We start from the raw sequence: 23861 nt of genomic DNA, 5'->3' as shown, positions 1-23861 counted from the left end.
TGAATTTACCACAGGTGGACTCCAAGTTGTAGAAACATCTCAAGGATGATCAATGGAAACAGGATGCACCGGAGCTCAATTTCGATTCTCATAGCAAAGGGTCTGAATACTTATGTAAATCAGTTAAAAAAAAAAATGTTTTATACATTTGCAAAAATTAAAAATAAGCTGTTTTCGCTTTGTCATTGTGGGATATTGTGTGTAGATTGAGGAAATGTTTTATTTAATCCATTTCAGAATAAGGCTATAACCTAACAATGTGGGAAAAGGGAAGGGGTCTGAATACTTTCCGACTGCACTGTATATGGCATCTTTGGGCCATTTTATTGTGTTTTCCATAACCCCTCAAACATTTTAAGCTGTCCACCGGGCTCTTTTACTCAGGGCCCCCCCTTCCAGCATTGGGGAACATCCCGCACCCCACCTATTTCTATGGGCACAAGCACTGTTAATGACACAAACTGTTCACACCCCTCTTGTTGGTGAAGATAATTTTTCAGGGTTAATTAAAACTTATTTCCTGCAATTCTACACATTTTGTCAAGGGGTACAAACAAAGTTTTGCAGTTTTAAAGATACTTTTCTTGCAATTCTATACATTTTGCCATGTCTAATATGTATTCATGTGATATTTGAGTAACAAAAAAATTACAACAATATCTCTGGGCTAAAAAAACTAAATCACAAAAGGTTAGCTGACATGGGCTAGTTGATCTGGACATTTCTGACAAGTTATAAATAGCTCTCTAAGGTATGCAATGTCAAACATAACAAGAGGAACTGATGATGCACTACCCAATTCTCGAAATTGCACCTTGTGCATACTACTATTAGAACTTTCAAGAGTAAGTTTAACGTCTGACTTAGTTCCTTTAAAAAGTTATTTTTATTTTTGGCGGGGACCTCCCGCAGTTTGGTAACCACTGTAATAGAGACCCACAGTGGAGGTGAATATATTGATAAAAGTATATTCACCTCCACTGTGGTACTCTGTACGGCCCCATGCAGCTGGTTGGTGAATGTACAAAATACCTCAGAGTGGAGCATCATACTACTGAGATGAACTTGATTAACCAAGTTGATTTCAAATGTTGAGTCTCTTCTCAATGCCACACTCTTGCCACTAATTATCAGGACTGCCCTGGCTTATTCACACCTTTTAGTTTGTATTTAAATTCTGTCAAGCCATTGCTCAGTTTCTTTCCAGTTGTGTTAAGAGTAAGTTTGTTTCCTATTTTCCATTTATATTTTAGTCAAGTCATGACATTAAGATGTCTTCTAATTTCCTTATTTGAAATATATTGGTTGAATAGATTCATACTTATCACCTGCTTATGGCTCTCCTTTGTTGCAGAACCACACACAAATTCACCTTTACCATGTCCAACCACAAGTCCTGAATAAATATGTGAACTTTGTCATCTGCTTGCTCTGAAGGAGCAGAGTACCCCTGGTGAAATCTATCCAACCATTTACCTATCTTGGGTTTCTTAGCCTATTTTTCAGCGGCAATATTGGAAATTACCACGGGGAGGGTAAATGGACCAAATCTGCGATGGCGCTATAGCCAAAAATATCTATTTAGACATGCCCTTATTTAGTCGGTAGATGTAATTTTTATATTGTTTGGAATGATTTTACCCTATTTTCTAACAGGAAATCCTGGTTGACTGACAGGCTTCCCAGAATGCCACCAATCTTAACAATGTTCTTCAAGGTATCTAGTCTTAGTCTACAAAGTTTGATATATTGAATAATTAATTCACCTATCCTCTCGGCTAAACATATACACTGAGTGTACAAAACATTAGGAACACCTTCCTAATATTGCGTTGCACCCCCTTTTGCCCTCAGATCAGCCTCAATTCGTCGGGGCATGGACTACAAGGTGTCAAGTGTTCCACAGGGATGCTGGCCCATGTTGACTCCAAAGCTTGCCACAGTTGTGTCAAGTAGGCTGGAGGTCCTTTGGGTGGTTGACCATTCTTGATCCACACAGGAAAATGTTTGAGTGTGAAAAGCCCAGTAGCGTTGCATTGTTGACACACTCAAACCGGTGCGCCGGGCACCTACTACCATACCCCTGGCAAAGCACTTAAATCTTTTGTCTTGCCCATTCACCCTCTGAATGGCACACATACACAATCCACGTCTCAAGGCTTAGAAATCCTTTAACCGGTCTCCCCCCCCCTTCATTGACACTGATTTTGAAGTGGATTTAACAAGTGACATCAATAAGGGATCATAGTGTTCACCTGGTCAGTCTGTCATGGAAAGATAATGTTTTGTGTGTTCAGAAAGTATTTACACACCTTGACTTTTTCCATATTTTCTTGTGTTACAGCATGAATTTAAAATGGATTAAATTGAGATTTTGTGTCACTGGCCTACACACAATGCCTCAATGTCAAAGTGGAGTTATGTTATTTAAATGTTTACAAATGATTTACACATGAAAAGCTGAAATGTCAATAAGTATTCAACCCCTTTGTTATGGCCAACCTAAATAAGTTAAGGAGTAAAAATCTGGTTAACAAGTCACATAATAAGCTGCATGGACTCACTTTGTGTGCAATAATAGGGTTTAACATGATTTTTGAATGACTACTGTTGTGACGTTGTATTGGTTAATGTGGTGACTGCTGCTCATCGAATTGATTAACGGTTTATAATTGCGTGATAAAATGAATCAGGCTATTATTAAGTCATTAACCTGGGGTACAATGGGAAAGTTTGGTTTTATTGAGTTTCTATTTCCCAAATTAATTCAAAGAACATCAGAATATTGATTTTACAACAGTCGCTAATTAATCAATTTCCTCTACATTCCTTCCTTTCATTCTGAACGTCGCATAATCTGGGAATCTGCACAAACCTGAGTCCCACCAATGAGTCCGTACCACACCAATTTAGTTGATTATTTATTTACTAGCAAGCTAAAATGATAATATAAGATACACAGTCTAGGCTATTGATTACAACATAATACAAACGGGCCAACACACTATGACACGTGTTACCCAAAATGGGGATTCAAAAGAGAGAGAAAGTACATGAGAGAAATATACATTTGGGTGCATTTGTAAGCTATGCTTATTTTAACCCTAACCTTGCCCGAACTGCGCTCTTATGGGTCAGAATATAATGATGTAATTACGTGTTGAAGGTCTCTGACGGGGGTCTGCGTGGACCGTTTCGGCTTCTCTGGTGTAACTCTCTGGTTGTCCTCACGATGTCAGTGTCCTTTGTCTTAGTGGTCTGTTTCCTCACCCTTGTTCTGAAAGGGGTCTTCTGAGCACAGCCAGCCCTGTAGCCCAAGGCTCACAGCGTAGGAACGAAAGCAGTGTAGATACACAATTCGATGGAGAGTGGTGACCGGGTGGTCCTGCTTGAATATTCACCCACTTAGACGCAAGTACTCATCCGTAGCATGGATAGAAGAACGTTCCTTTGTCTTCAACCTCGTGTTGCGTTTTGGGTTTGTTGACTACTCAGACCTTGGCTGCAGCTCGGGTCACTTAGTCTGATATGTTAATTCTTAACTCACATGTCTTATACCCTCGGCTCGGAAGTGGGCGTTTCCGCCTTTAGGGCAATTCTCTGGGCGTACCAAGTTACGCGGCAATGTCTGGATTTTACTCAGATCCAGACAACTAACTTCACATTTCATCTTTACCAAAACATTCTCTTTGATTTGGACATTTTCCACCCAACAAACAATGTATAAACATCAAGCATATATTAGGAAAACTCTTAAAGTTAATGTTTTCATTATAACGTTGTCCTCTAACTTTTAATAACAAAAATGACATTAATTTTCATATTCCATCTATCCATTCCATCTATCGTCATTACCACCCATTGTCCCAAAGTCCATTTATTGCATGTTAATGTTCTGAGGCCGGTTCTCCATAGTGAGGGGACAAAGGAATTTTGTCTGCTGCCTTAGATTTACAATGGGTGTGAGGTGTCAAACCCCCCCCCCATCTTTATACCCCTCGATCTCTTCCCCTCTGGTGGGTGTGAGAGATCTCTCTGTTGGATTGTGGTCCCCAGTAACCTGACCCGAGCAGGCCGGTCATGACACCATCTCATCTTTATACCCCACACATTTTCAATAAGGTCCCTCAGTCGAGCAGTGAATTTCAAACACAGATTCAGCTACAAAGGCACGGTATACGTAACAACAACATTACATTCAATACCACTCAGTCTCACTTCCTGGCTGCTCATAAATTCAGTGGAGGACCGGTTCTCCAACAACTAGGACCATCCCAAACCTCTCCTCCGTTTCCCTAAGGAAGTTTTGGTTTGGCCTGATGTTATTATGATGTACATCATGACAATGGACATCACGACTTTGATCATGTAACAACTTTTCTCTCCATCTGACCTGCCCGAGGCAGGTCCCCCTTCATTTATGCTACATTTTGTTACAGCCTGAATTCAAAATGGATAAAAAAAAAAAAACTTCTCACCCATCTACACACAATACCCCATAATTATTATAAAGTGAAAACATGTTTTTGCAAATGTATTGGAAATGTACATAAGTATTCTACATCTGTAGAAGCACTGTTGGCAGCGATTACAGCTGTGAGTCTTTCTGGGTAAGTCTCCAAGTGCTTTCCTCACCTGGATTGTGCAACATTTGCCCATTATTCTTTAAAAAAATCTTCAAGCTCTGTCAAATTGGTTGTTGATCATTGCTAGACAACCATTTTCAGGTCTTGCAATAGATTTTCAAGCGGATTTAAGTCAAAACGGTAACTAGGCCACTCAGGAGTATTCACTGTCTTGGTAAGCAACTCCAGTGTAGATTTAGCCTTGGGTTTTAGGTTATTGTTGTAACGGCGGTCTTTGGAAGAAGAGGACCAAGGTGCAGCGTGGAATTTGTTCATCTTTTATTTTGGATGAAAAAGGCACTTCACAAACGACAGCCAAACAGTCCTGTCAGGTATCCTAACACACTAAACAGAAATGAACTACCCACAAACCCCAAAGGAAAACAGGCTGCCTAAGTATGATTCCCTATCAGCGACAACGATGTACAGCTGTCCCTGATTGAGAGCCATACCAGGCCAAAACAAAGAAATACAAAGCATAGAAAAAAGGACATAGAATGCCCACCCAAATCACACCCTGACCAACCTAAATAGAGACATAGAAAAGGCTCTCTCAGGTCAGGGTGTGACAATTGTCCTGTTGAAAGGTGAATTGATCTTCAAATTTCTGGTGGAAAGCAGACTGAACTAGGTTTTCTTCTATGATTTTGCCTAATAATATTACTGAGTACCACTCGCCATATTTCAAGCATAGGGATGGCTGCATCATGTTATGGGTATGCTTGTAATCATTATGGACTGGGGAGTTTTTCCAGCATGAAAGATAGATTTGAGCCGGTCGGTCACTAATGTTGTATTGGATTTGCCCCAAACATAACACTTTTGTATTCAGGACAAAAAAAGTATTGCTTTGCCACATTTTTTGCAGTATTACTTTCGTGCCTTGTTGCAAACAAGATGCATGTTTTGGAATATTTGTATTCTGTACAGGCTTCCTTCTTTTCCCTCTGTCAATTAGGTTAGTATTGTGGAGTAACTACAATGTTGTTGATCCATCCTCAGTTTTCTCCTATCACAACTCTGTAACTGTTTTTAAGTCACCATTGGCCTCATGGTGAAATCCCTGAGCAGTTTCCTTCCTTTCCGGCAGCTGAGTTAGGAAGGACGCCTGTATCTTTGTGGTGACTGGATGTGTTGATACACCATCCAAAGTGTAATTAATAACTTCACCATGCTCAAAAGGATATTCAATGTCTGCTTTTTAATTTTTTTATCTACAAATACAGTGGCAAGAAAAAGTATGTGAACCCTTTGGAATTACCTGGATTTCTGCATAAATTGTCAAAATGTTATCTGATCTTCATCTAAGTCACAACAATAGACAAACACAGTCTGCTTAAACTAATAACAAACAATTACACGTTTTCATATCTTTATTGAACACACTGTGTAAACATTCACAGTGTAGGGTGGAAAAAGTATGTGAACCCTTGGCAGCAATAAACTCAACCAAACGTTTTCTGTAGTTGCAGATCAGACCTGCACAATGGTCAGGAGGAATTTTGGACCATTCATCTTTACACAACTGTTTGTTCAACAATATTCTTAGGATGTCTGGTGTGAACCGCTCTTGAGGTCATGCCACATCATTTTAAATCAGGTTGAGGTCAGGACTCTGACTGGGCCACTCCAGAAGGTGTATTTTCTTCTGTTGACGCTATTCTATTGTTGATTTTACTTCTGTGTTTTGGGTCGTTGTCACCCAACTTCTGTTGAGCTTCAATTGGCGGACAGATAGCCTTACATTCTCCTGCAGAATGTCTTGATAAACTTGGGAATTTGTTTTTCCGTCAATGATAGCAAGCTGTCCAGGCCCTGAGGCAGCAAAGCAGCCCCAAACCATGATGCTCCCTCCACCATACTTTACAGTTGGGATGAGGTTTTGATGTTGGTATGCTGTGCCTTTTTTCCTCCACACATAGTGTTGTGTGTTCCTTCCAAACAACTCAACTGTTTCATCTGTCCACAGAATATTTTGCCAGAAGCGCTGTGGAACATCCAGGTGCTCTTTTGCGAATTTCAGATGTGCAGCAATGTTTTTTTTTGGACAGCAGTGGCTTCTTCTGTGGTGTCCTCACATGCACACCATTCTTGTTTAGTGTTTTACGTATCGTAGACTCGTCAACATATGTTAACATGTTCCAGAGAGTTCTGTAAGTCTTTAGCTGACACTGTAGGATTCTTCTTAACCTCAATGAGCATTCTGCACTGTGCTCTTGCAGTCATCTTTGCAGGACGGCCACTCCTAGGGAGAGTAGCGACAGGGCTGAACTTTCTCCATTTATAGACAATTTGTCTTACCATAGACTGATGAACATCAAGGCTTTTAGATATACTTTTGTAACCCTTTCTAGGTTTATGCAAGTCAACAATTCTTAAACAAATTGTATTAGTTGCATGCGCCGAATACAACAACCTTGCAGTGAAATGCTTACTTACGAGTCCTTAACCAACAATGCAGTTTCAAAAAAATACAGATAAGAATAAGAGAGAAAAGTAACAAGTAATTAAAGAGCAGCAGTAAAAAAACAATAGCGAGACTATATACAGGGGGTACCGATTAGAGTCAATGTGCGGGGGCACCGGTTAGTTGAGGTAGCATGTACATGTAGGTAGATTTATTAAAGTGACTATGCATAGATGACAACTGAGAGTAGCAGTGGTGTAAAGAGAGAGGGAGGGGGGGGGCAATGCAAATAGTCTGGGTAGCCATTTGGCTAGATGTTCAGGAGTCTTATGGCTTCAGGGTAGAAGCTGTTTAGAAGCCTCTTGGACTTAGCCTTGGTGCTCCGGTACCACTTGCCGTGCGGTAGCAGAGAGAACAGTCTATGACTAGGTTGGCTGGAGTCTTTGACAGGAAGCTTGGCCCCAGTGATGTACTGGGCCGTTCGTGCTACCCTCTGTGGTGCCTTGCGGTCGGAGGCCAGGCAGTGATGCAACCAGTCAGGATGCTCTCTGGTGCAGCTGTAGAACCTTTTGAGCATCTGAGGACCCATGCCCATAATCTTAGGTCTTCTGAGATCTCTTTTGTTTGTGGCATGGTTCACATCAGGCAATGCTTCATGTGAATAGCAAACTCCACATTTTGTGAGTGTTTTTTATAGGGCAGGGCAGATCTAACCAAAAAATCTCAAATTTCGTTTCATTGATTGGACTCCAGGTTAGCTGACTCCAATTTAGCTTTTGGAAAACTCATTTAGTTTTGACTAATTTATGCAGAAATCCATGTAATTCCAAAGGGTTCACATACTTTTTCTTGCCACTATAGGTTGCCCTTTTTGCAAGGCATTCTAAAACATCCCTGGTCTTTGTGGTTAAATCTGTGTTTGCTAGTCACTGCTCAACTGAGTGATCTTACAGATAGTTGTATGTGTGGGGTACAGAGATGAGGAAGTCTTTCAAAAATCATGTTAACCTCTCTAGGGTTTGTGGGACGAAATAGTCCCACCTAGTCAACAGCCAGTGGAATCGAGTGGCGCGATATTCAAATACCTTAAAAATGCTATTACTTCAATTTCTCAAACATATGACTATTTTACACCATTTTAAAAACACTCCTTTATCTAACCACATTGTCCGATTTCAAAAAGGCTTTACAACGAAAGCAAAACATTAGATTATGTCAGGAGAGTACCCAGCCAGAAATAATCAGACAACCATTTTTCAAGCTAGCATATAATGTCACAAAAACCAAAACCACAGCTAAATGCAGCACTAACCTTTGATGATCTTCATCAGATGACACTCCTAGGACATTATGTTATACAATACATGCATGTTTTGTTCAATCAAGTTCATATTTATATCAAAAACCAGCTTTTTACATTAGCATGTGACGTTCAGAACTAGCAAACATACCGAAAACTTCCGGTGAATTTACTAAATTACTCACGATAAACGTTCACAAAAAGAATAAATTATTTTAAGAATTATAGATACAGATACTCCTTTATGCAATCGCGGTGTCAGATTTTAAAATAGCTTTTCGGCAAAAGCACATTTTGCAATATTCTGAGTAGATAGCTAGCCCGTGATGGCGAGCTAATTTGACACCCACCAAGTTTGGCGTTCACTAAACTCAGAATTACTATAAGAAAAATTGGATTACCTTTGCTGTTCTTTGTCAGAATGCACTCCCAGGACTTCTACTTCATCCACAAATGTTGATTTGGTTCAAAATAATCCATAGTTATGTTCAAATATCCTCTGTTTTGTTCTTGCGTTCAAGACAGTATCCGAACCATAATGCTCAGACGCATGTTGTGACAACAAATTTCTAAATATTCCATTACCGTACTTCGAAGCATGTCAAACGCTGTTTAAAATCAATTTTTATGCGATTTTTTTCCTAGTAAAATAGCGATAATATTCCGACCGGGAGACGTCTTTTTCGTTCAAAGACTGAAAATGTAAAATGGACTCTTCACGTGCACGTGTGCACCCCCGTCTCATTGTTTTCAGATCGACCACTATCCAAATGCGCTACTGTTTTTCAGCCAGGGGCTGCAAAGTCATCATTCAACATTCTGGCGCCTTCTGAGAGCCTATGGGAGCCTTAGAAAGTGTCACGTTACAGCAGAGATCCTCTGTTTTCGATAAAGAGGGTATAGAAGGCCAAGAAATGGTCAGAGAGGGCACTTCCTGTACAGAATCTTCTCAGGTTTTGGCCTGCCATATGAGTTCTGTTATACTCACAGACACCATTCAAACAGTTTTAGAAACGTTAGGGTGTTTTCTATCCAAATCAAACAATTATATGCATATTCTAGTTTCTGGGCAGTAGTAATAACCAGATTAAATCGGGTACGTTTTTTTATCCGGATGTGAAAATACTGCCCCCTACCCTAGAGAGGTTAAACACTGTTATTGCACACAGAGTGAGTCCATGCAAATTATTATGCGTCTTGTTAAGCACATTTTTACTCCTGAACTTATTTAGTCTTGCCATAACAAAGGGGTTGAATACTTATTGACTCAAGACATTAGAGCTTGTTATTTTTTATTAATTTGGAAACATTTCGAAAAACTGAAGTCCACTTTGACATTATGGGGTATTGTGTGTAGGCCAGTGATAAATATAAATGTAAACCATTTTAACAACAAAGTGTGGAAAAAGTCCAGGGGTGTGAATACTTACTGAAGGCACTGTATACGTAACAACACCATTGGGCGGTAGGCCTATGTTGATTTTTCTCAGTAGTGCCCCTCTGGTAGCTGGTTGCTCTGGTAGGATGCTCTGCCGATCATTGTTTCGGTAGTTTCTCCTCTTATAATTAAAGACTTTCTGAATATGCAAATGATATGACAAATGTTCCTGTCTATTCTCCAACGGTACAGTAGACTGCTATCTTAATAATTGGCCTCATGTCTAAACACGTGTTCTTTTGTTTTCAGGCTGTCTGCTGGTTGAGGAGTTGTGGGGCTCTCTGCTGATCCCAACGTCCTTCCAATGAACCCCATGAACTCAATGAAACCTGGCCTGCCTCCTAATCCACACAGGTGTGTACCAACTACCCACCCACCCAGCCAGATAGCCAGCCCATCTCTCCTCCCTCTCCATTCGATAAGGATGATTCTAAGCTTTGATGTGGTTTTGTAGTTTAGAAGAATGGCTGTGACTTTCAGGGTCTGTATTCACATGTCTCAGAGTAGGAGTGCTGATCTAGGATCAGGTCCCCCCCTCTTATTCATTATGATTTAAAACACAAAACTGATCCTTGGTCATACATACATACATAGATGCTTTGTGAATACGGGCCCAGAAATACATCCATTCTGTGAATTTCTGTCAAGGAGGCAAGGGAGAGTCGAGATGAACTGACCGATAAAGTGATCTTCTTTTGAGTATGGCTGGCTAAACGTGGGAGTTGAGAAAAGAGTGTGACAGTAAAGTTTTTATTTGAATGAGAAAGTACACCCACACAAGGCAAAAATGTCACCACCTCTCACTCCAACGTAGCTTACTCAACACAGTTTTGTGCTGATATAACCCTCACTTCAGTCTGGTTTGTTTGGACAGAGGCCAGGGTCTAGCCTACCAACATTACCTACTACGACCCCAACAAAGAGCTCAGACTCCAAGTGGACGCGTTGAAGTATGGACTAGGTGCAGTGCTACTGCAAGAAGGAAAGCCCATCGGCTACGCTTTCAAATCACTGACTGTGAAATGAACTACGCTCAAATCGAAAAGGGGCTGTACACCATTCTGTTCGGATGTAAGCGTTTCCATCAGTACGTATATGGACGACAAGTCATTGTGAAATCCGACCACAACCCCCTCGAGTCAATCATGAGGAAACCACTAGCTGCAGCCCCGCCAAGGCTACAGAGAATGATCCTTCAACTACAAAAATACGACTTCGCAATCACTCACCGCCCAGGTAAAGACATCCCTGTCGCAGACACACACTCCAGGTTTCTTACCTACAAGGACAGCAGCCTCAGTGAAGGCATGGACATGTAAGTGCACACTGTGTACAGCAACTTACCAGTTAGTGACACAAAACTGAAGGAGAGCTGAGCAGAAACAGAAAAGGACACAACTCACACAGCTGAGGAAAGTCATACAGGATGGATGGCCTGAGGAGAGGAGAAAATCCCCTCTGAGTGTCTCAGAGTTCTGGAACCATCGTGATGATAGTTCATCACGATGGTTCTCTCAAAGGAGAGAATCATCATTCCTACCATTCTCAGAGAAGAGATTTTGACAAAGAGCCATGCTGGACACATGGGCATGGAAAAGTGCAAACAGAGAGCACGGGACATTTTGTTTTGGCACGGAATGTGCAAACAAAGAGAGGACATTGTTAGTAAATGCCCCACATGTCTTCAACGATGCTCCTCAATCACCAGAGCCAATGTTACCTCACTGTATCCCAGACCAACCCTGGCAGGTCGTGGCAACTGATCTGTTCACCTGGAACAATGAGGACTACATCTTAACAGTGGACTACTACAGCAGATACTTCGAACTCGACAAGCTTCACAGCACCACATCTGCAGCTGTGATACAGAAGCTGAAAGCAATCCTTGCCAGGCATGGCATTTTTAGAGACTTTAATATCTGACAATGGCCCCTGTTACAAATCAAATGAGTTTGAATCCTTCACAAAAGCATGGGAGTTCACACATGTCACCACAAGCCCGCATTACCCTCAAATGAATGGCCTTGCTGTAAAATCTGTGCAGATTGCTAAATCACTCATGGACAAAGCAAAAGCAGACGAGAGACCCCTACCTCAGTCTCCTTGAATACCTCAACACTCCAGTTGACAACTTCAAATCACCAGCCCAGCTGTTGAGCCGCAGACTTCGCTCAAACCTTCCCAGCACTAACCAGCAGCTGCAACCTGAGCTCGTCAGCTACAAAGAAATGCATGAAAAACGTGCACAGAGACAACTATGACAGGTCAGCGAGAACACTGCCACCACTGAACGACAGAGTCAGTTAGAATCCAGGAGCATGGCCACTGGAAGCCAGAAGTCTTCATCCAGCCAGCTGACACTGAACATTCATATCACGTCCGCACCGTTCAAACTACAGAGCATGTATTCAAAAGAAACGCTTAGAATATGTTGTACATTTTTCTTTTAAAAGAAGGGGAAGTAATATTCATATGTGTAAATACTACGCTGTGATTGGTTAAGACCACCCAGGTGGTGAGGTCATATTCGGTTGATCATGGTATTAGACATTCGAACATGCCAGTTATAGCTTGCTAATAAAGAACTATGTTTAGAAATATCCTGTTGTTTATTTTGTACAAAGCGTGCAAAACAAGACGTGCCTTTTGGCTTCTGGAAAAAAATGAAAGTTGATATGAAAACCAAAAGAGCAAAAGAGAGAGAAATACGTTTCACAAAATTATGTAATTAGTCCTGTCTATACAGAAATAAATTAAATCATTCAAATACTTCACCAGAAAACATGACTGTATTGTTTCAAATCAGAAGCTCTCATAGGCTTATGCCTATTTGGGAAAACCGCAATTTGGGCAGCGCGTGGCAAAAGGCCTAGCTGTCAGTGAAAATCATACCAAATATGTGTGAAGATAATGTGTCTTGAGTATAATTAAACATTTTGAGACAATAAGAAGCGGAGGGGTGTGAGGTGAAGGCCAGTCTCTCCAGAATGGCTCATCGGTCTCCCGCCAATTCTTGCACATTCATTGTTTATTATTTTATATGATCAATTCCCTATTACATATGTCACCAGTAGTAAATGTACCGTTAATCCTTGCCATTTGGTTACATTAATTACGGTCATTTACCGTTCTCATTCTTGGAGTGGAGAGGTCTTGGAGTGCGGAGTTCACAAACTGCTACACTTTAAATTCACTGTGCTCGATGTGAACAATGAGCATGTGTCTGGTTTCTCTCTCCTAATAATGTTGAGGGAGCGTGCGCGCCTGAGCATGCATAGAAGTACCTGGCCTGCTCCGTGGAAATGTAGGAAAGTGTATTTATTTTTTTACATCCATTGCGAATGATAATATATTAAAACTATAGTTTTTCACTGTAAGCTATTTGAAAAATCTTTCCAACAATCTCCCTCGATAATCACCAAACCTCGGTGTGAAAGAGCAGTGGAATTTATAGGCCTAGTTCCATGCGCTCATTTCTTTATGCGCCATTTCTTTATGCGCATTAGTTGACTTTTAACTTTTAGATTTTTATAATTTGAATTCAGATTTTTATGATTAACCATGTGACAATGATTTTGAGAAACGAAAACGTTATTATTGAAATGAAATTGTTCCATTAAAACGTGCATATGAAAATCATAACTGGCACGTAAAACGGAAGAAATGGTAGGATAAATTGTTAGCTTCCCCAAACTTGAAACTCACGCGCCGCCTATAAAGTCTTTATAAAATAATTGCCTCCACGTTTTATGGTCGGGTTTTGCCTATATGAAATAAAACATATAGGTTTCAAACAATAATGTTTTTAAAATGTATACTGCCTCCAGCTCACATTTTAAAGTGGTGGATGACGCGCTGATAGCCTGTTGCCTGCGCTTGAATTGTGAATGGGGGGGCGCGCTTCAATAGCCTGTTCGAGAAATAAATAAATAAATTAGCTTTTTCAACTGTGCACCAAAACTGTGTTTAACACACGCATTTAGAATTGTTGCGCAATGAATGGGCTTATAAAAGCATGTTTACTCCAGCAGCAACCAGCTGATGAGCTCTGTATGTTGTGCGTGTGTGACAGTTGTGTTGGATAAATAAGATGCATGATGACTAATGAAAAAACACACAGGCCAATTTAATTCCACAAAATTATGCAAATTAACCTATAGACTGATGCTCATGATGGTCAAATGTATTTCCACTGACTGGTATTTCCATCAATGAATATAAGCATTATTTTGCAATGGGATTGAAAAAAAAAAATCTCCCAGTCATATTGGCCTGCAACAGTTTTTTATTTATGGACTTTTCATTTTTTTTTATCTGCCAAAATAACAGAAACCATGCTGTGCCTGTGTGCCAGACTCAACAAGATGTGCGCTGCAAGGCTGATTATGGAAAGCAAACAGGAATAACTAGAGCAGTCCTGTTTTATCCAGTATGAGTCACACACGTAACTTCTCTCTTGGCACTGCTACTTTTACCCGTATCTAGGTGACGGCTTTGTCTCCATGGAGACATGGTGCAGTGTCGTGTGATAATGTGATTGACATGCACAGGCAAATCCACTGAGTAAAGCACAAGCGGCACACATGCCCAGCACAGATTTTTAAATATGCACGGGCTATAGCAAAGCCAGAATCTTCAGGCATGCATGTTGCTTACATGTATAAATACATGTCCATATTTCTCTCCTGACTCAGCAAAGCTCCAGCATCCGCTCAAAGCTCCATGGACTTATCCGCCTTAACCCATAGTTGAAGTCCCTGAAGGGCCACAGAGGAAGTGTTGGCCACGACCCAATTCTCCAGTCAGTAATCTCTGTCTCTCCTCCTCCTCAGTGACGGCTCCTACCCTTATGACCCTGTGTCCTGGCAGCAAGGCAGCAATCAGCCGGCAGGCTCCCTGTCTGTGGTAACCACAGTGTGGGGGGTAACCAATCCTTCACCCAGCCAGGTATGGATACACCCGTGACCCCACGAAAGCAAACATTAAGAGTGCCTCCCAAATGGCACCCTATTCCCTATGTAGTGCACTACTTTTAACCAGGACCCACTTGGGACGCTACATACAGCTGGAATATGTCACCCTCCCTTCCCTTCCTCCACAGGCGATACATCAACATTCCCAAGTACAAGAATCATTGCGGTGAATCATATTAGAACTAGGTTGATAGTGATTCACCTCGTAAACACTCCTGTTTGTTTCTCCTCCCCCTCTCAGGTCCTGGGTGGGAACCCGATGGGTCCAGGTGGGAACTCTGGCGGGGGCAACATGATTCCCGGCCATAGCCCTGGGATGGGCCAGCAGTTTATGGGTCAACAGGGCTACCCGGAGCCCAACAAAGGCTACATGCAGCAGGGCGTGTACGGCAGGGGCAATGGGGGATACCCCGCCGGGCCTGGATACGTGGGCAGGTAAGCGACAGACAGACCGACCGACCGATATAGCCCAGGCCACGTGTTTTTATCTCCGCTCATTTATGTGCAATTACCTCAAGGAGAAGGAGAGGAGAGATTTGGAGGCAAAGATTAAGGGAGTCAACATCTCCCACACACACACATACCCGTGTTGGCAATATGCCTCTGCCCACTCCAGTATGTGAAGGCTGGATAGTGTCAGAGCTCCTCGTCCATCTTCTTGGCCGTTTCCTTTTAGTGAGACCTGTCTCTGACTCACCCATTAACAGCAGTTTCCTTTTGCCATCCCCTCTCATACCATTGTGGATTCAGTCGACTAGTAGGCTATTTAATCCTGAGTGGTGCACTGCAAAACTAAATCGATTAACATTCAGGGTGACACTAATCTCAATACACCATTCATTTTTGAATAGCTGGAACTGTTCCCTCCGAGCACAAGGGACAAGTGTCCAAACCAAAACCGAATGAATTAGCTGCCAGACATACATGTTGTATAGTAGTCCTCCTGTAGTGTTTGTATAGTAGCCAAGAGGATGATGGTTTCTGTTTATACGGAACAGTTACTGTTTTACTGGGGGAAAATGTACCTGTGTGTGAAATACTGGAGTCACACTATTTTCAGGTTGGTTTATTTTGAAACAACCATTTCTCTGTCCCCTCAGTTACCCCAATAACGGAGGGGGGTCTATGGGCATGCCCCCTCACGGCATCCGCCCTCAAACCGACTTCACCCAGGCGGCGGCGGCAGCAGTGGCTGCAGCGGCTGCCACAGCAACGGCCACAGCCACGGCAACGGTTGCTGCTATCCAGGAGAAGCAGAACCAGGAGATGAACTATGGCCAGGTAAGGAAGGAGTTAGGGAGGGCAATGTAGTACATGCTCTAGTGAATTTTTCCATAGGTACAGATCTAGGATCAGCTTGCCTTCCCCCAAATCCTAACCTTAACCATTACAGGGGGAAATGCTAAACTGACCCAAGATCAGAGTCTAGGGGCAAATTAATCCTACTCTGTAGTGTATACTGTCTGCTATAGTAGTACTATTGTCTCAGATGACCACAAGCCAGGGGTTGCGACATAAACACCTAATGGGAGTTGCCTGTCAGACTCATGTATTGTGCAGAAACATCCAACCAAAATGGTGGCCTCTGTTGGTCTGAGTGGATACTGCACCCCCTGCTGGCTATAGGAGTGAGTGGCTGATGTCATGTTTAACAGAGGGAAGTTATTCGACTTTGCAACACTGCTCAATATGGACCGTATTTATACGTTATTATAACCATGTAACCCAGGGAAAACAGAGAACATCAAAGTTAATTCTGTTTCCTTTATCTCATCCACCATGTCATGCCCACACTAACCTAGAGAACTTTTCAGATGGGTGGCGGTGCGGGCTACAACACACAGTTCATGCAACACCCGGGCCCCAGAGGTCCCCCTGGCATGTCCCCAGCAGGGATGGGTCCCGCTCGTCCCCCGTCCATGGGGCCCATGTACGGTGCCCCTCAAGGTCAGAGGATGCCCCAGCACCCAGGCTACCCCGGGGCTCAGCATGGACCACCCAGGCCACAGCAGGGACTCAAACGCCCATACAACGCTGAGGTGAGTCTCTCCCGGCGAATGACTTCACATACTTTCTAATGCAAACAATTTGTAGACTGACAGCCATAAGTAAAAAATATACCATGTGAATTATAATATTAAGCTTGATATGGAGTTTGCCGTTAATGTAGTTGTTTTTGGTTACGCTGTCCAACTTCACCAAAATGGGCCATTCTCTTATAATAGCCAGGTGTCACTTCACATTTTAGCAAGTAAACGCCTCCAATTAATGCTGGGTATCAAAGTGTAATTTCGCGAGTTTAAAATTCAAGTAAGCTCAACTTCCTTATTTGGTGAGGTTTATCTCAGTAACATTATAGCTTTCATTTGTTTGTATCCTCATCATTCCAGAAATATAATTGTGTGCCCAGTTTTGTTTTGAGGTCAACACATATCTCTGTTCCATTTTGCCCCCTCTGTGTGTCTCCCTCAGGGCTTTACCGGGCAGCAGTATGGTCCAGGCATGGCTGGCCCTGCTCCTGGTCAGGGGCCCTACCCTGGGCAGCCCATCCAGTACCATGGGGGCCTGGGACCCCAGCGCTCAGCCACCTCCCCCTCCTACCAAGGCCACAAGATGCCCATGCAGCAGGGCAACATGGGCCAGTACCCCTCGGGACCAGCCCACCCAGGACAGTACTACAAGGTAACGCTATCCAGTGTCACTATCTGTCGAACGCCTATTCCTGTCTGTCTGTTGCACAGCCTGCTGGGCTGTGCTGTTTTCACACCCTCCCTCCTATGTGTGTGTATGCCCCGGCTGGCTACTGTAATAATACCCAAACTAGAGTCCAGAGTACAAACCAGTGCTGTGCGATTTGCCTTTCAGTCGGAGCAGTTCAATGGACAGGGCAACACACTAAATGCACTAGCGGCTGGGGGAGTCGGTGGAGTTTACAACACCTTCAACCAGACTGCAGTCAATGGGGTGAGACAGAGAGAGAGAGAACTCATTCCACCTTCATTATGTTTTTGTGTAACATGGTCCCAGATCAGTTTGTGCTGTCTTGCCAATGGCCGTAGGAGTTGGAAAGACGGCACAAACAGATTTGGGACCAGGCTTGTCTTTGTGTGTAGAGATGTAGACCTACGTTGCCTCTGAATGCCAAAATCTCAAAGCACAGCACATTACTGCTATTTTTAGTCCTCCAAGTACAGCAACCTAACCCTACTCTCATTCTCTTTGTGTCTCAGCCGGGCAGGGCGATGCCTGGTTATCCAAGCTCTCCCCTTCTTGGAAACCCCACCCCTCCCATAACCCCAGGCAGTGCGGTGCCCCCCTACATGTCTCCTGGCCAAGACGTCAAGCCATCTTTCCTGCCTGACATCAAACCAAACACAAACTCCCTACCCCCACCACTCCCCACAGGTAAACCTCAAACACGACACACTCGTACACAGAATTTGCTTTGGAAATCCCTTGTCTCTCAGTAGCTAAATCAAATTATATTTTATTGGTCACATACACGTGTTTAGCAGATGTTATTGTGGGTGTAGCGAATTGCTTGTGCTTCTAGCTCCGACAGTGCAGTAATATCTAAAAATTACACAATATATACCCAATATACACAAATCTAGTAAAGGAATGGAATTAAGAATATACAAATATATGGATGAGCAATGTCAGAGCGGCATGGAATAAGATACAGTAGAATAGTACCGGATACAGTATATACAAATTAGATGGGTAATGCAAAATATGTAAACATTATTAAAGTGACTAGTGTTCCATTTATTAAAGTGGCCAGTCTGATGGCCTTGAGATAGATGCTGTTTTTCAGTCTCTCGGTCCCAGCATTGACGTACCTGTACTGAGCTCGCCTTCTGGATGATTACGGGAGGAACAGGCAGTGGCGCTTGTGGTTGTTGTCCTTGATGAGCTTTTTGGCCTTCCTGTGACATCGGGTACTGTAGGTGTCCTTGAGGGCAGGTAGTTTGCCCCCGGTGATGTGTTGGGCATATCGCATCACCCTCCGGAGAGCCCTGCGGTTGCGGCGTCGCAATTGCCGTACCAGGAGGTGATACAGCCCGACAAGATGCTCTCGATTTTGCATCTGTAAAAGTTTGAGGGTTTTAGGTGACAAGCCAAATTTCTTCAGCCTCCTGAGGTTGAAGAGGCGCTGTTGCGCCTTCTTCACCACACTGTCTGTGTGGGTGGACCATTCCAGTTTGTCAGTGATGTGTACGCCGAAGAACTTGAAGCTTTCCACCTTCTCCACTGCGGTCCCGTCAATGTGGATAGGGGGTGCTCCCTCTGTTGTTTCTTGAAGTCCACGATCAGCTAGGCTTCCATCCAATTGGCGACAAATTTTCATGCAAATATTCAAAAATCTACATAAAGAAAATAGGTCAATTTTCGCCACCGGTGGTGTGTTTCCACCAAACTGACTGTGCGTGATGACGTAGTGCATACAATGTGCATTTTTGGCTTACGTTTTTTTTCTTCCTAATGTTCTATGTGTTGTCACAAAAACTGTTGCTTTAAATAGAAAATGTGCCAAGACCAGAGTAGGCACGTGTGCTTTAGCCAGCAGCTCGCAGATACAGGGTAATGGCTAGAAGGGATCTAGCTTTTGACTAATTAACGTCACGTTAAAATGCTAAAAAAATCTACTTTTGACATTAATTTGACAAAAACAGGATTCTGTCTAGCCATGACTCAGATACAGGACTTAGGCTAGTCTACATTATGAGATTATGGATAAGATTATGTATATTTTTTTTTAATCGGCAGTCAAGCATCGATCATCATGTCACCAGAATAAGACCCTCAGCATTTATTGGAAGGAGCATCAAGCTCATACCATGCACTTTCAGCACCCTGTGAAGTTCATCATAATTTATTTCATCTGTAGCCTAATTTAAACTGCATGTTTTCCTGAGTCGTAGTGGGAGGACCACACACCATGTCATCGTGTGATTTCAAGTTTACTTCAATATGATGGTTATTATTTCAATATTTGGTATTTGCGCATCGATGCGTTTCCACCGCCATTTCTCGCATAATTAATTTTACGGACACAAAAAGATCCCACCATGTCGAACGAACAAATTATCTATCGGTATTTATACATTTGTACCGAAACTTCCTGTATCCATCACAACTGTCGTGATTAATTTTTATATGGTATGACATTACTCGCATAAAAACTGTGGATGGAAACGTGGTTAGCGTAGTCTTTGTTTTCATAATTTCTCTGCACTTACGCAAGTAAGGCTATGTGCCTCCAGAAAACAGAGAAACTAGTGTTGTGTGTGTGTTTGGATGGTCTAACAACGAGACATGGTGGCTGATTTGATTCCGCCTGGCTTTGCTCAACAGGTAACCCCAGCGATGACCTGCGGTTGACCTTCCCTGTACGAGATGGCGTGGTGCTGGAACCCTTCCGCCTGGAGCACAACCTGGCTGTCAGCAACCACGTCTTCCAGCTGCGCGACTCCGTCTACAAGACCCTCATGATGAGGTTCGAGCTCTGCTGCTTTTCATTTTATATATTGGATTGTACTGTGCTATGCTATACTATACTATTCTGTAATATACTGTATTATAAACTGGGTGGTTCGAGCCCTGAATGCTGATTGGCTGAAAGCCGTGGTATATCAACCGTATACCATGGGTATGACAGAACATTTGTTTTTACTGCTCTAATTATGTTGGTAACCAGTTTATAATAACAATAAGGACCTCAGGGGGGTTTGTGATATATGGCCAATATACCACGGCTAAGGGCTGTGTCCTAGCACTCCACTTTGTGTCGTGCTAAGAACAGCCCTTACCCGTGGTATATTGGCCATATACAGTACCACACCCCCTTGGGTCTTATTGCTTAACTAAACCATGTTATACTAATATAATGCTGTTGTAGATGATTTGGTGCGTGTGTGTACCATACGCAGGCCGGACTTGGAGCTCCAGTTTAAGTGTTACCACCACGAGGACCGCCAGATGAACACCAACTGGCCGGCGTCGGTGCAGGTGAGCGTTAACGCCACGCCCCTCACCATCCAGCGTGGCGACAACAAGACTTCCCACAAGCCCCTGTACCTGAAGCAAGTATGTCAGCCCGGGAGGAACACCATCCAGATCACGGTCACAGCCTGCTGTTGTGTAAGTGTCCTGCAGCGCACACCCACACTCTGTTAAATGGAGTCTCACCATTGTAACCAACTCTTCTGCAAGTTTCACATCACAGTTAACATTGAGGCACAGTCAAAGCTGTTGCCCTCTATGTAGAGTATTCACTATTGCACTGATAATCTCTAATCCTAAACATCTATTTCGCTGTCTCTCTCCTTCTCTCTACCCCTCGGCCTCGCTACCTGCAGTCTCACCTGTTTGTGCTCCAGCTGGTCCACAGGCCGTCAGTGCGCTCGGTGCTACAGGGCTTGATGAAGAAGCGGCTGTTGCCAGCGGAGCACTGTGTCACTAAGAGTGAGTGGGGCATTTATTTATTGAACCTTTAATTTATCAGGAAACTCCCATTGAGATATAAAATCAATTTTACAAGGGAAACCTTGCATTGGAACTAGGACTACCTCTGGTACCACCATTTGCCATTCTCAGTTGTTTCAAATCTATTGCAAAGTCTGGATAAGCTTTTAGTAGTATACAGCGCCTTCAGAAAGTATTCAGACCCCTTGACTTTTTCCATATTTTGTTCCGTTACAGCCTTAATCTAAAATTGATTAAATTCTTTTTCCTCATCAATCTACACACAATACCCCATAATGACAAAGCAAAAACATGTGTTTAGAAAATTGTATAAAAAAGGTATCCTTGGGTATGACGCTACAAGCTTGGCACACCTGTATTTGGGGGGTTTCTTCCATTCTTCTCTGCAAATCCTCTCAAGCTCTGTCAGGTTGGATGGGGAGCGTCGCTGCACAGCTATTTCTCTATGTTCGATCGGGATCTGGGCCACTCAAGGACATTCAGAGACTTGTCACGAAGCCACTCCTGCGTTGTCTTGGCTGTGTACTTAGGGTCGTTGTCCTGTTGGAAGATGAACCTTTGCTCCAGTCTGAGGTCCTAAGCGCTCTGGAGCATTTTCATCAAGGATCGCTCTGTACTTTTCTCTGTTCATCTTTCCCTCAATCCTGACTCTCCCAGACCTGCTGCTGAAAACACCCCTACAGCATGATGCTGCCACCAACGTGCTTCACCGCAGGAATGGTGCCAGGTTTCCTTCAGACGTGACTCTTGGCATCCAGGCCAAAGAGTTCAATCTTGGTTTCATCAGACCAGATTATCTTGTTTCTCAAGGTCTGAGATTCCATTAGGTGCCATTTGGCAAACTCCAATGAGACTGTCATGTGCTTTTTACTGAGGAGTGGCTTCTGTCTGGCCACTCTACCATATAGGCCTGATTTAGTGGAGTGCTGCAGAGATGGTTGTCCTTCTGGAAGGTTCTCCCATCTCCACAGAGGAACTATGGAGCTCCGTCAGAGTGACCATCGGGTTCTTGGTCACCTCCCCTGACCAAGGCCCACCTCCCCCGATTGTTCAGTTTGACCGGGCGGCCAGCTCTAGGAAGGGTTTTAGTGGTTCCAAATTTCTTTCATTTAAGATTGATGGAGTCCACCTGTGTTCATGGACCTTCAATGCTGCATCTTTTGGTACCCTTCCCCAGATCTATGCCTCAACACAATGCTGTGTCGGAGCTCTACTGACAATTCCTTTGACCTCATGGCTTAGTTTTTGCTCTGACATGCACTGTCAACTGTGGGACCTTATATAGACAGGTGTGTGCCTTTCCGAATCATATCCAATCAATTGAATTTACCACAGGTGGACTCCAATCAAGTTGTAGCAACATCTCAAGGATGATCAATGGAAACAGGATGCACCTGAGCTCAATTGAGTCTCATAGCAAAGGTTCTGAAAACTTATGTAAATAATTATTTATTTGTAATAAATTTACAAAGAATTCTACAAATCTGTTTTCACTGTCATTTTGGGTTATTGTGTGTAGATTGAGAAGGAAAAAATGTATTTAATCAATTTTAGAATAGATTAAATACTGTATGCCATTTAGCAGTTGATTTTATCAAAAGCTAATAACGGTAGCGCATGCATAAATATTCATATTGGGGGCCCCAGCGGGAATCAAACCCATAATCCTGACATCGCAAGCGCCATGGTTTACCAACAAAGCGACACAGCCTTTGTGAAACCTGTGCATTCATTTCTCCATCCCTTTTATGCTACTGTCCCACGATAAGGGTCTGAGCACTACGGCGTCATAGCATTAGCAATACATCCTGTAACTCTACAATGGGGACTTCACTCGCCGCATGGCCAATGGGTCTCTAATGCCCTGTTCACACTGCTCTTAGCTATGGGAGCTTTTATCCTGGGGCAAAGATAGTGTTCACTCTTGCATATTCTCAAGTGGGCTAGCACCAACCTTAGCCCAGGGCTAGCTGGCTCTGCTCTGGAGCAGGGTTAGCGCCAACTTTTTGGGGCTAGCCTATCAGAGTTCCATTGTTCCTAATTTCAGTATTCTACTCCAGAAAAGTGACAGTTGGTTTCAGTGAACACAGGCTAAGTTAACACAGGGACAGTCTTAGCATGGGGCTAAGGATAGCCCAAGGCTAAGACAAATGCAGTGTGAAAAGGCCTTAAATTCACTCTCTCCCCCGCTCCCCACTGCAGTCAAGAGGAACTTCAGCAGCGGCACCATCCCAGGGACACCGGGGGTGAATGGGGAGGATGGGGTGGAGCAGACGGCTATCAGGGTGTCCCTCAAGTGCCCCATCACCTTCCGCCGCATCCAGCTGCCAGCGCGAGGCCATGACTGCAGACACATACAGGTCAGTACTCCTTGCCGGTACCACACCGATCGGCTCCACTAACACTGCTCCCTCAGAGTGGAAAAAACACAGTGCTGCATCTGAAATGGCTCCCTATTCCCTAAATAGTGCTCTACTTGTAGGGCACTATATAGGGAATAGGGTGTCACTTCAGACGCAGCCAGTGTTGATCTTTCACCTGTTCCCTGGAGATAGGCTATACAACTCTTGAGTGCCAAGGAAGTCACATGTCAGAGCTCTACACACGTGAGGGTTTGTGAGTGACGGAT

The 23861-nt window shown here is 43.2% G+C and overlaps 1 protein-coding gene across 1 annotated transcript in view; it reads left to right on the top strand.

Moving 5' to 3' along the window:
- LOC115167663 (zinc finger MIZ domain-containing protein 2) overlaps positions 1 to 23861 on the top strand; it is a 94358-nt gene that overhangs the window by 48712 nt on the left and 21785 nt on the right. The window contains exons 2-13 of the mRNA XM_029722279.1: positions 10020 to 10124; positions 14603 to 14717; positions 14985 to 15178; positions 15844 to 16024; positions 16558 to 16782; positions 17216 to 17425; positions 17609 to 17707; positions 17974 to 18148; positions 20102 to 20243; positions 20677 to 20887; positions 21106 to 21211; positions 23435 to 23592. Of these exons, the coding sequence (XP_029578139.1) occupies positions 10075 to 10124; positions 14603 to 14717; positions 14985 to 15178; positions 15844 to 16024; positions 16558 to 16782; positions 17216 to 17425; positions 17609 to 17707; positions 17974 to 18148; positions 20102 to 20243; positions 20677 to 20887; positions 21106 to 21211; positions 23435 to 23592 (1866 nt within the window). The 5' untranslated portion in view covers positions 10020 to 10074. The remainder of the gene's footprint in view (positions 1 to 10019; positions 10125 to 14602; positions 14718 to 14984; positions 15179 to 15843; positions 16025 to 16557; positions 16783 to 17215; positions 17426 to 17608; positions 17708 to 17973; positions 18149 to 20101; positions 20244 to 20676; positions 20888 to 21105; positions 21212 to 23434; positions 23593 to 23861) is intronic.

The sequence above is a fragment of the Salmo trutta genome, chromosome 29 (assembly GCF_901001165.1).
Source record: "Salmo trutta chromosome 29, fSalTru1.1, whole genome shotgun sequence".
Lineage (NCBI taxonomy): Eukaryota > Metazoa > Chordata > Actinopteri > Salmoniformes > Salmonidae > Salmo > Salmo trutta.
This window is presented reverse-complemented; position numbering and strand designations above follow the sequence as displayed.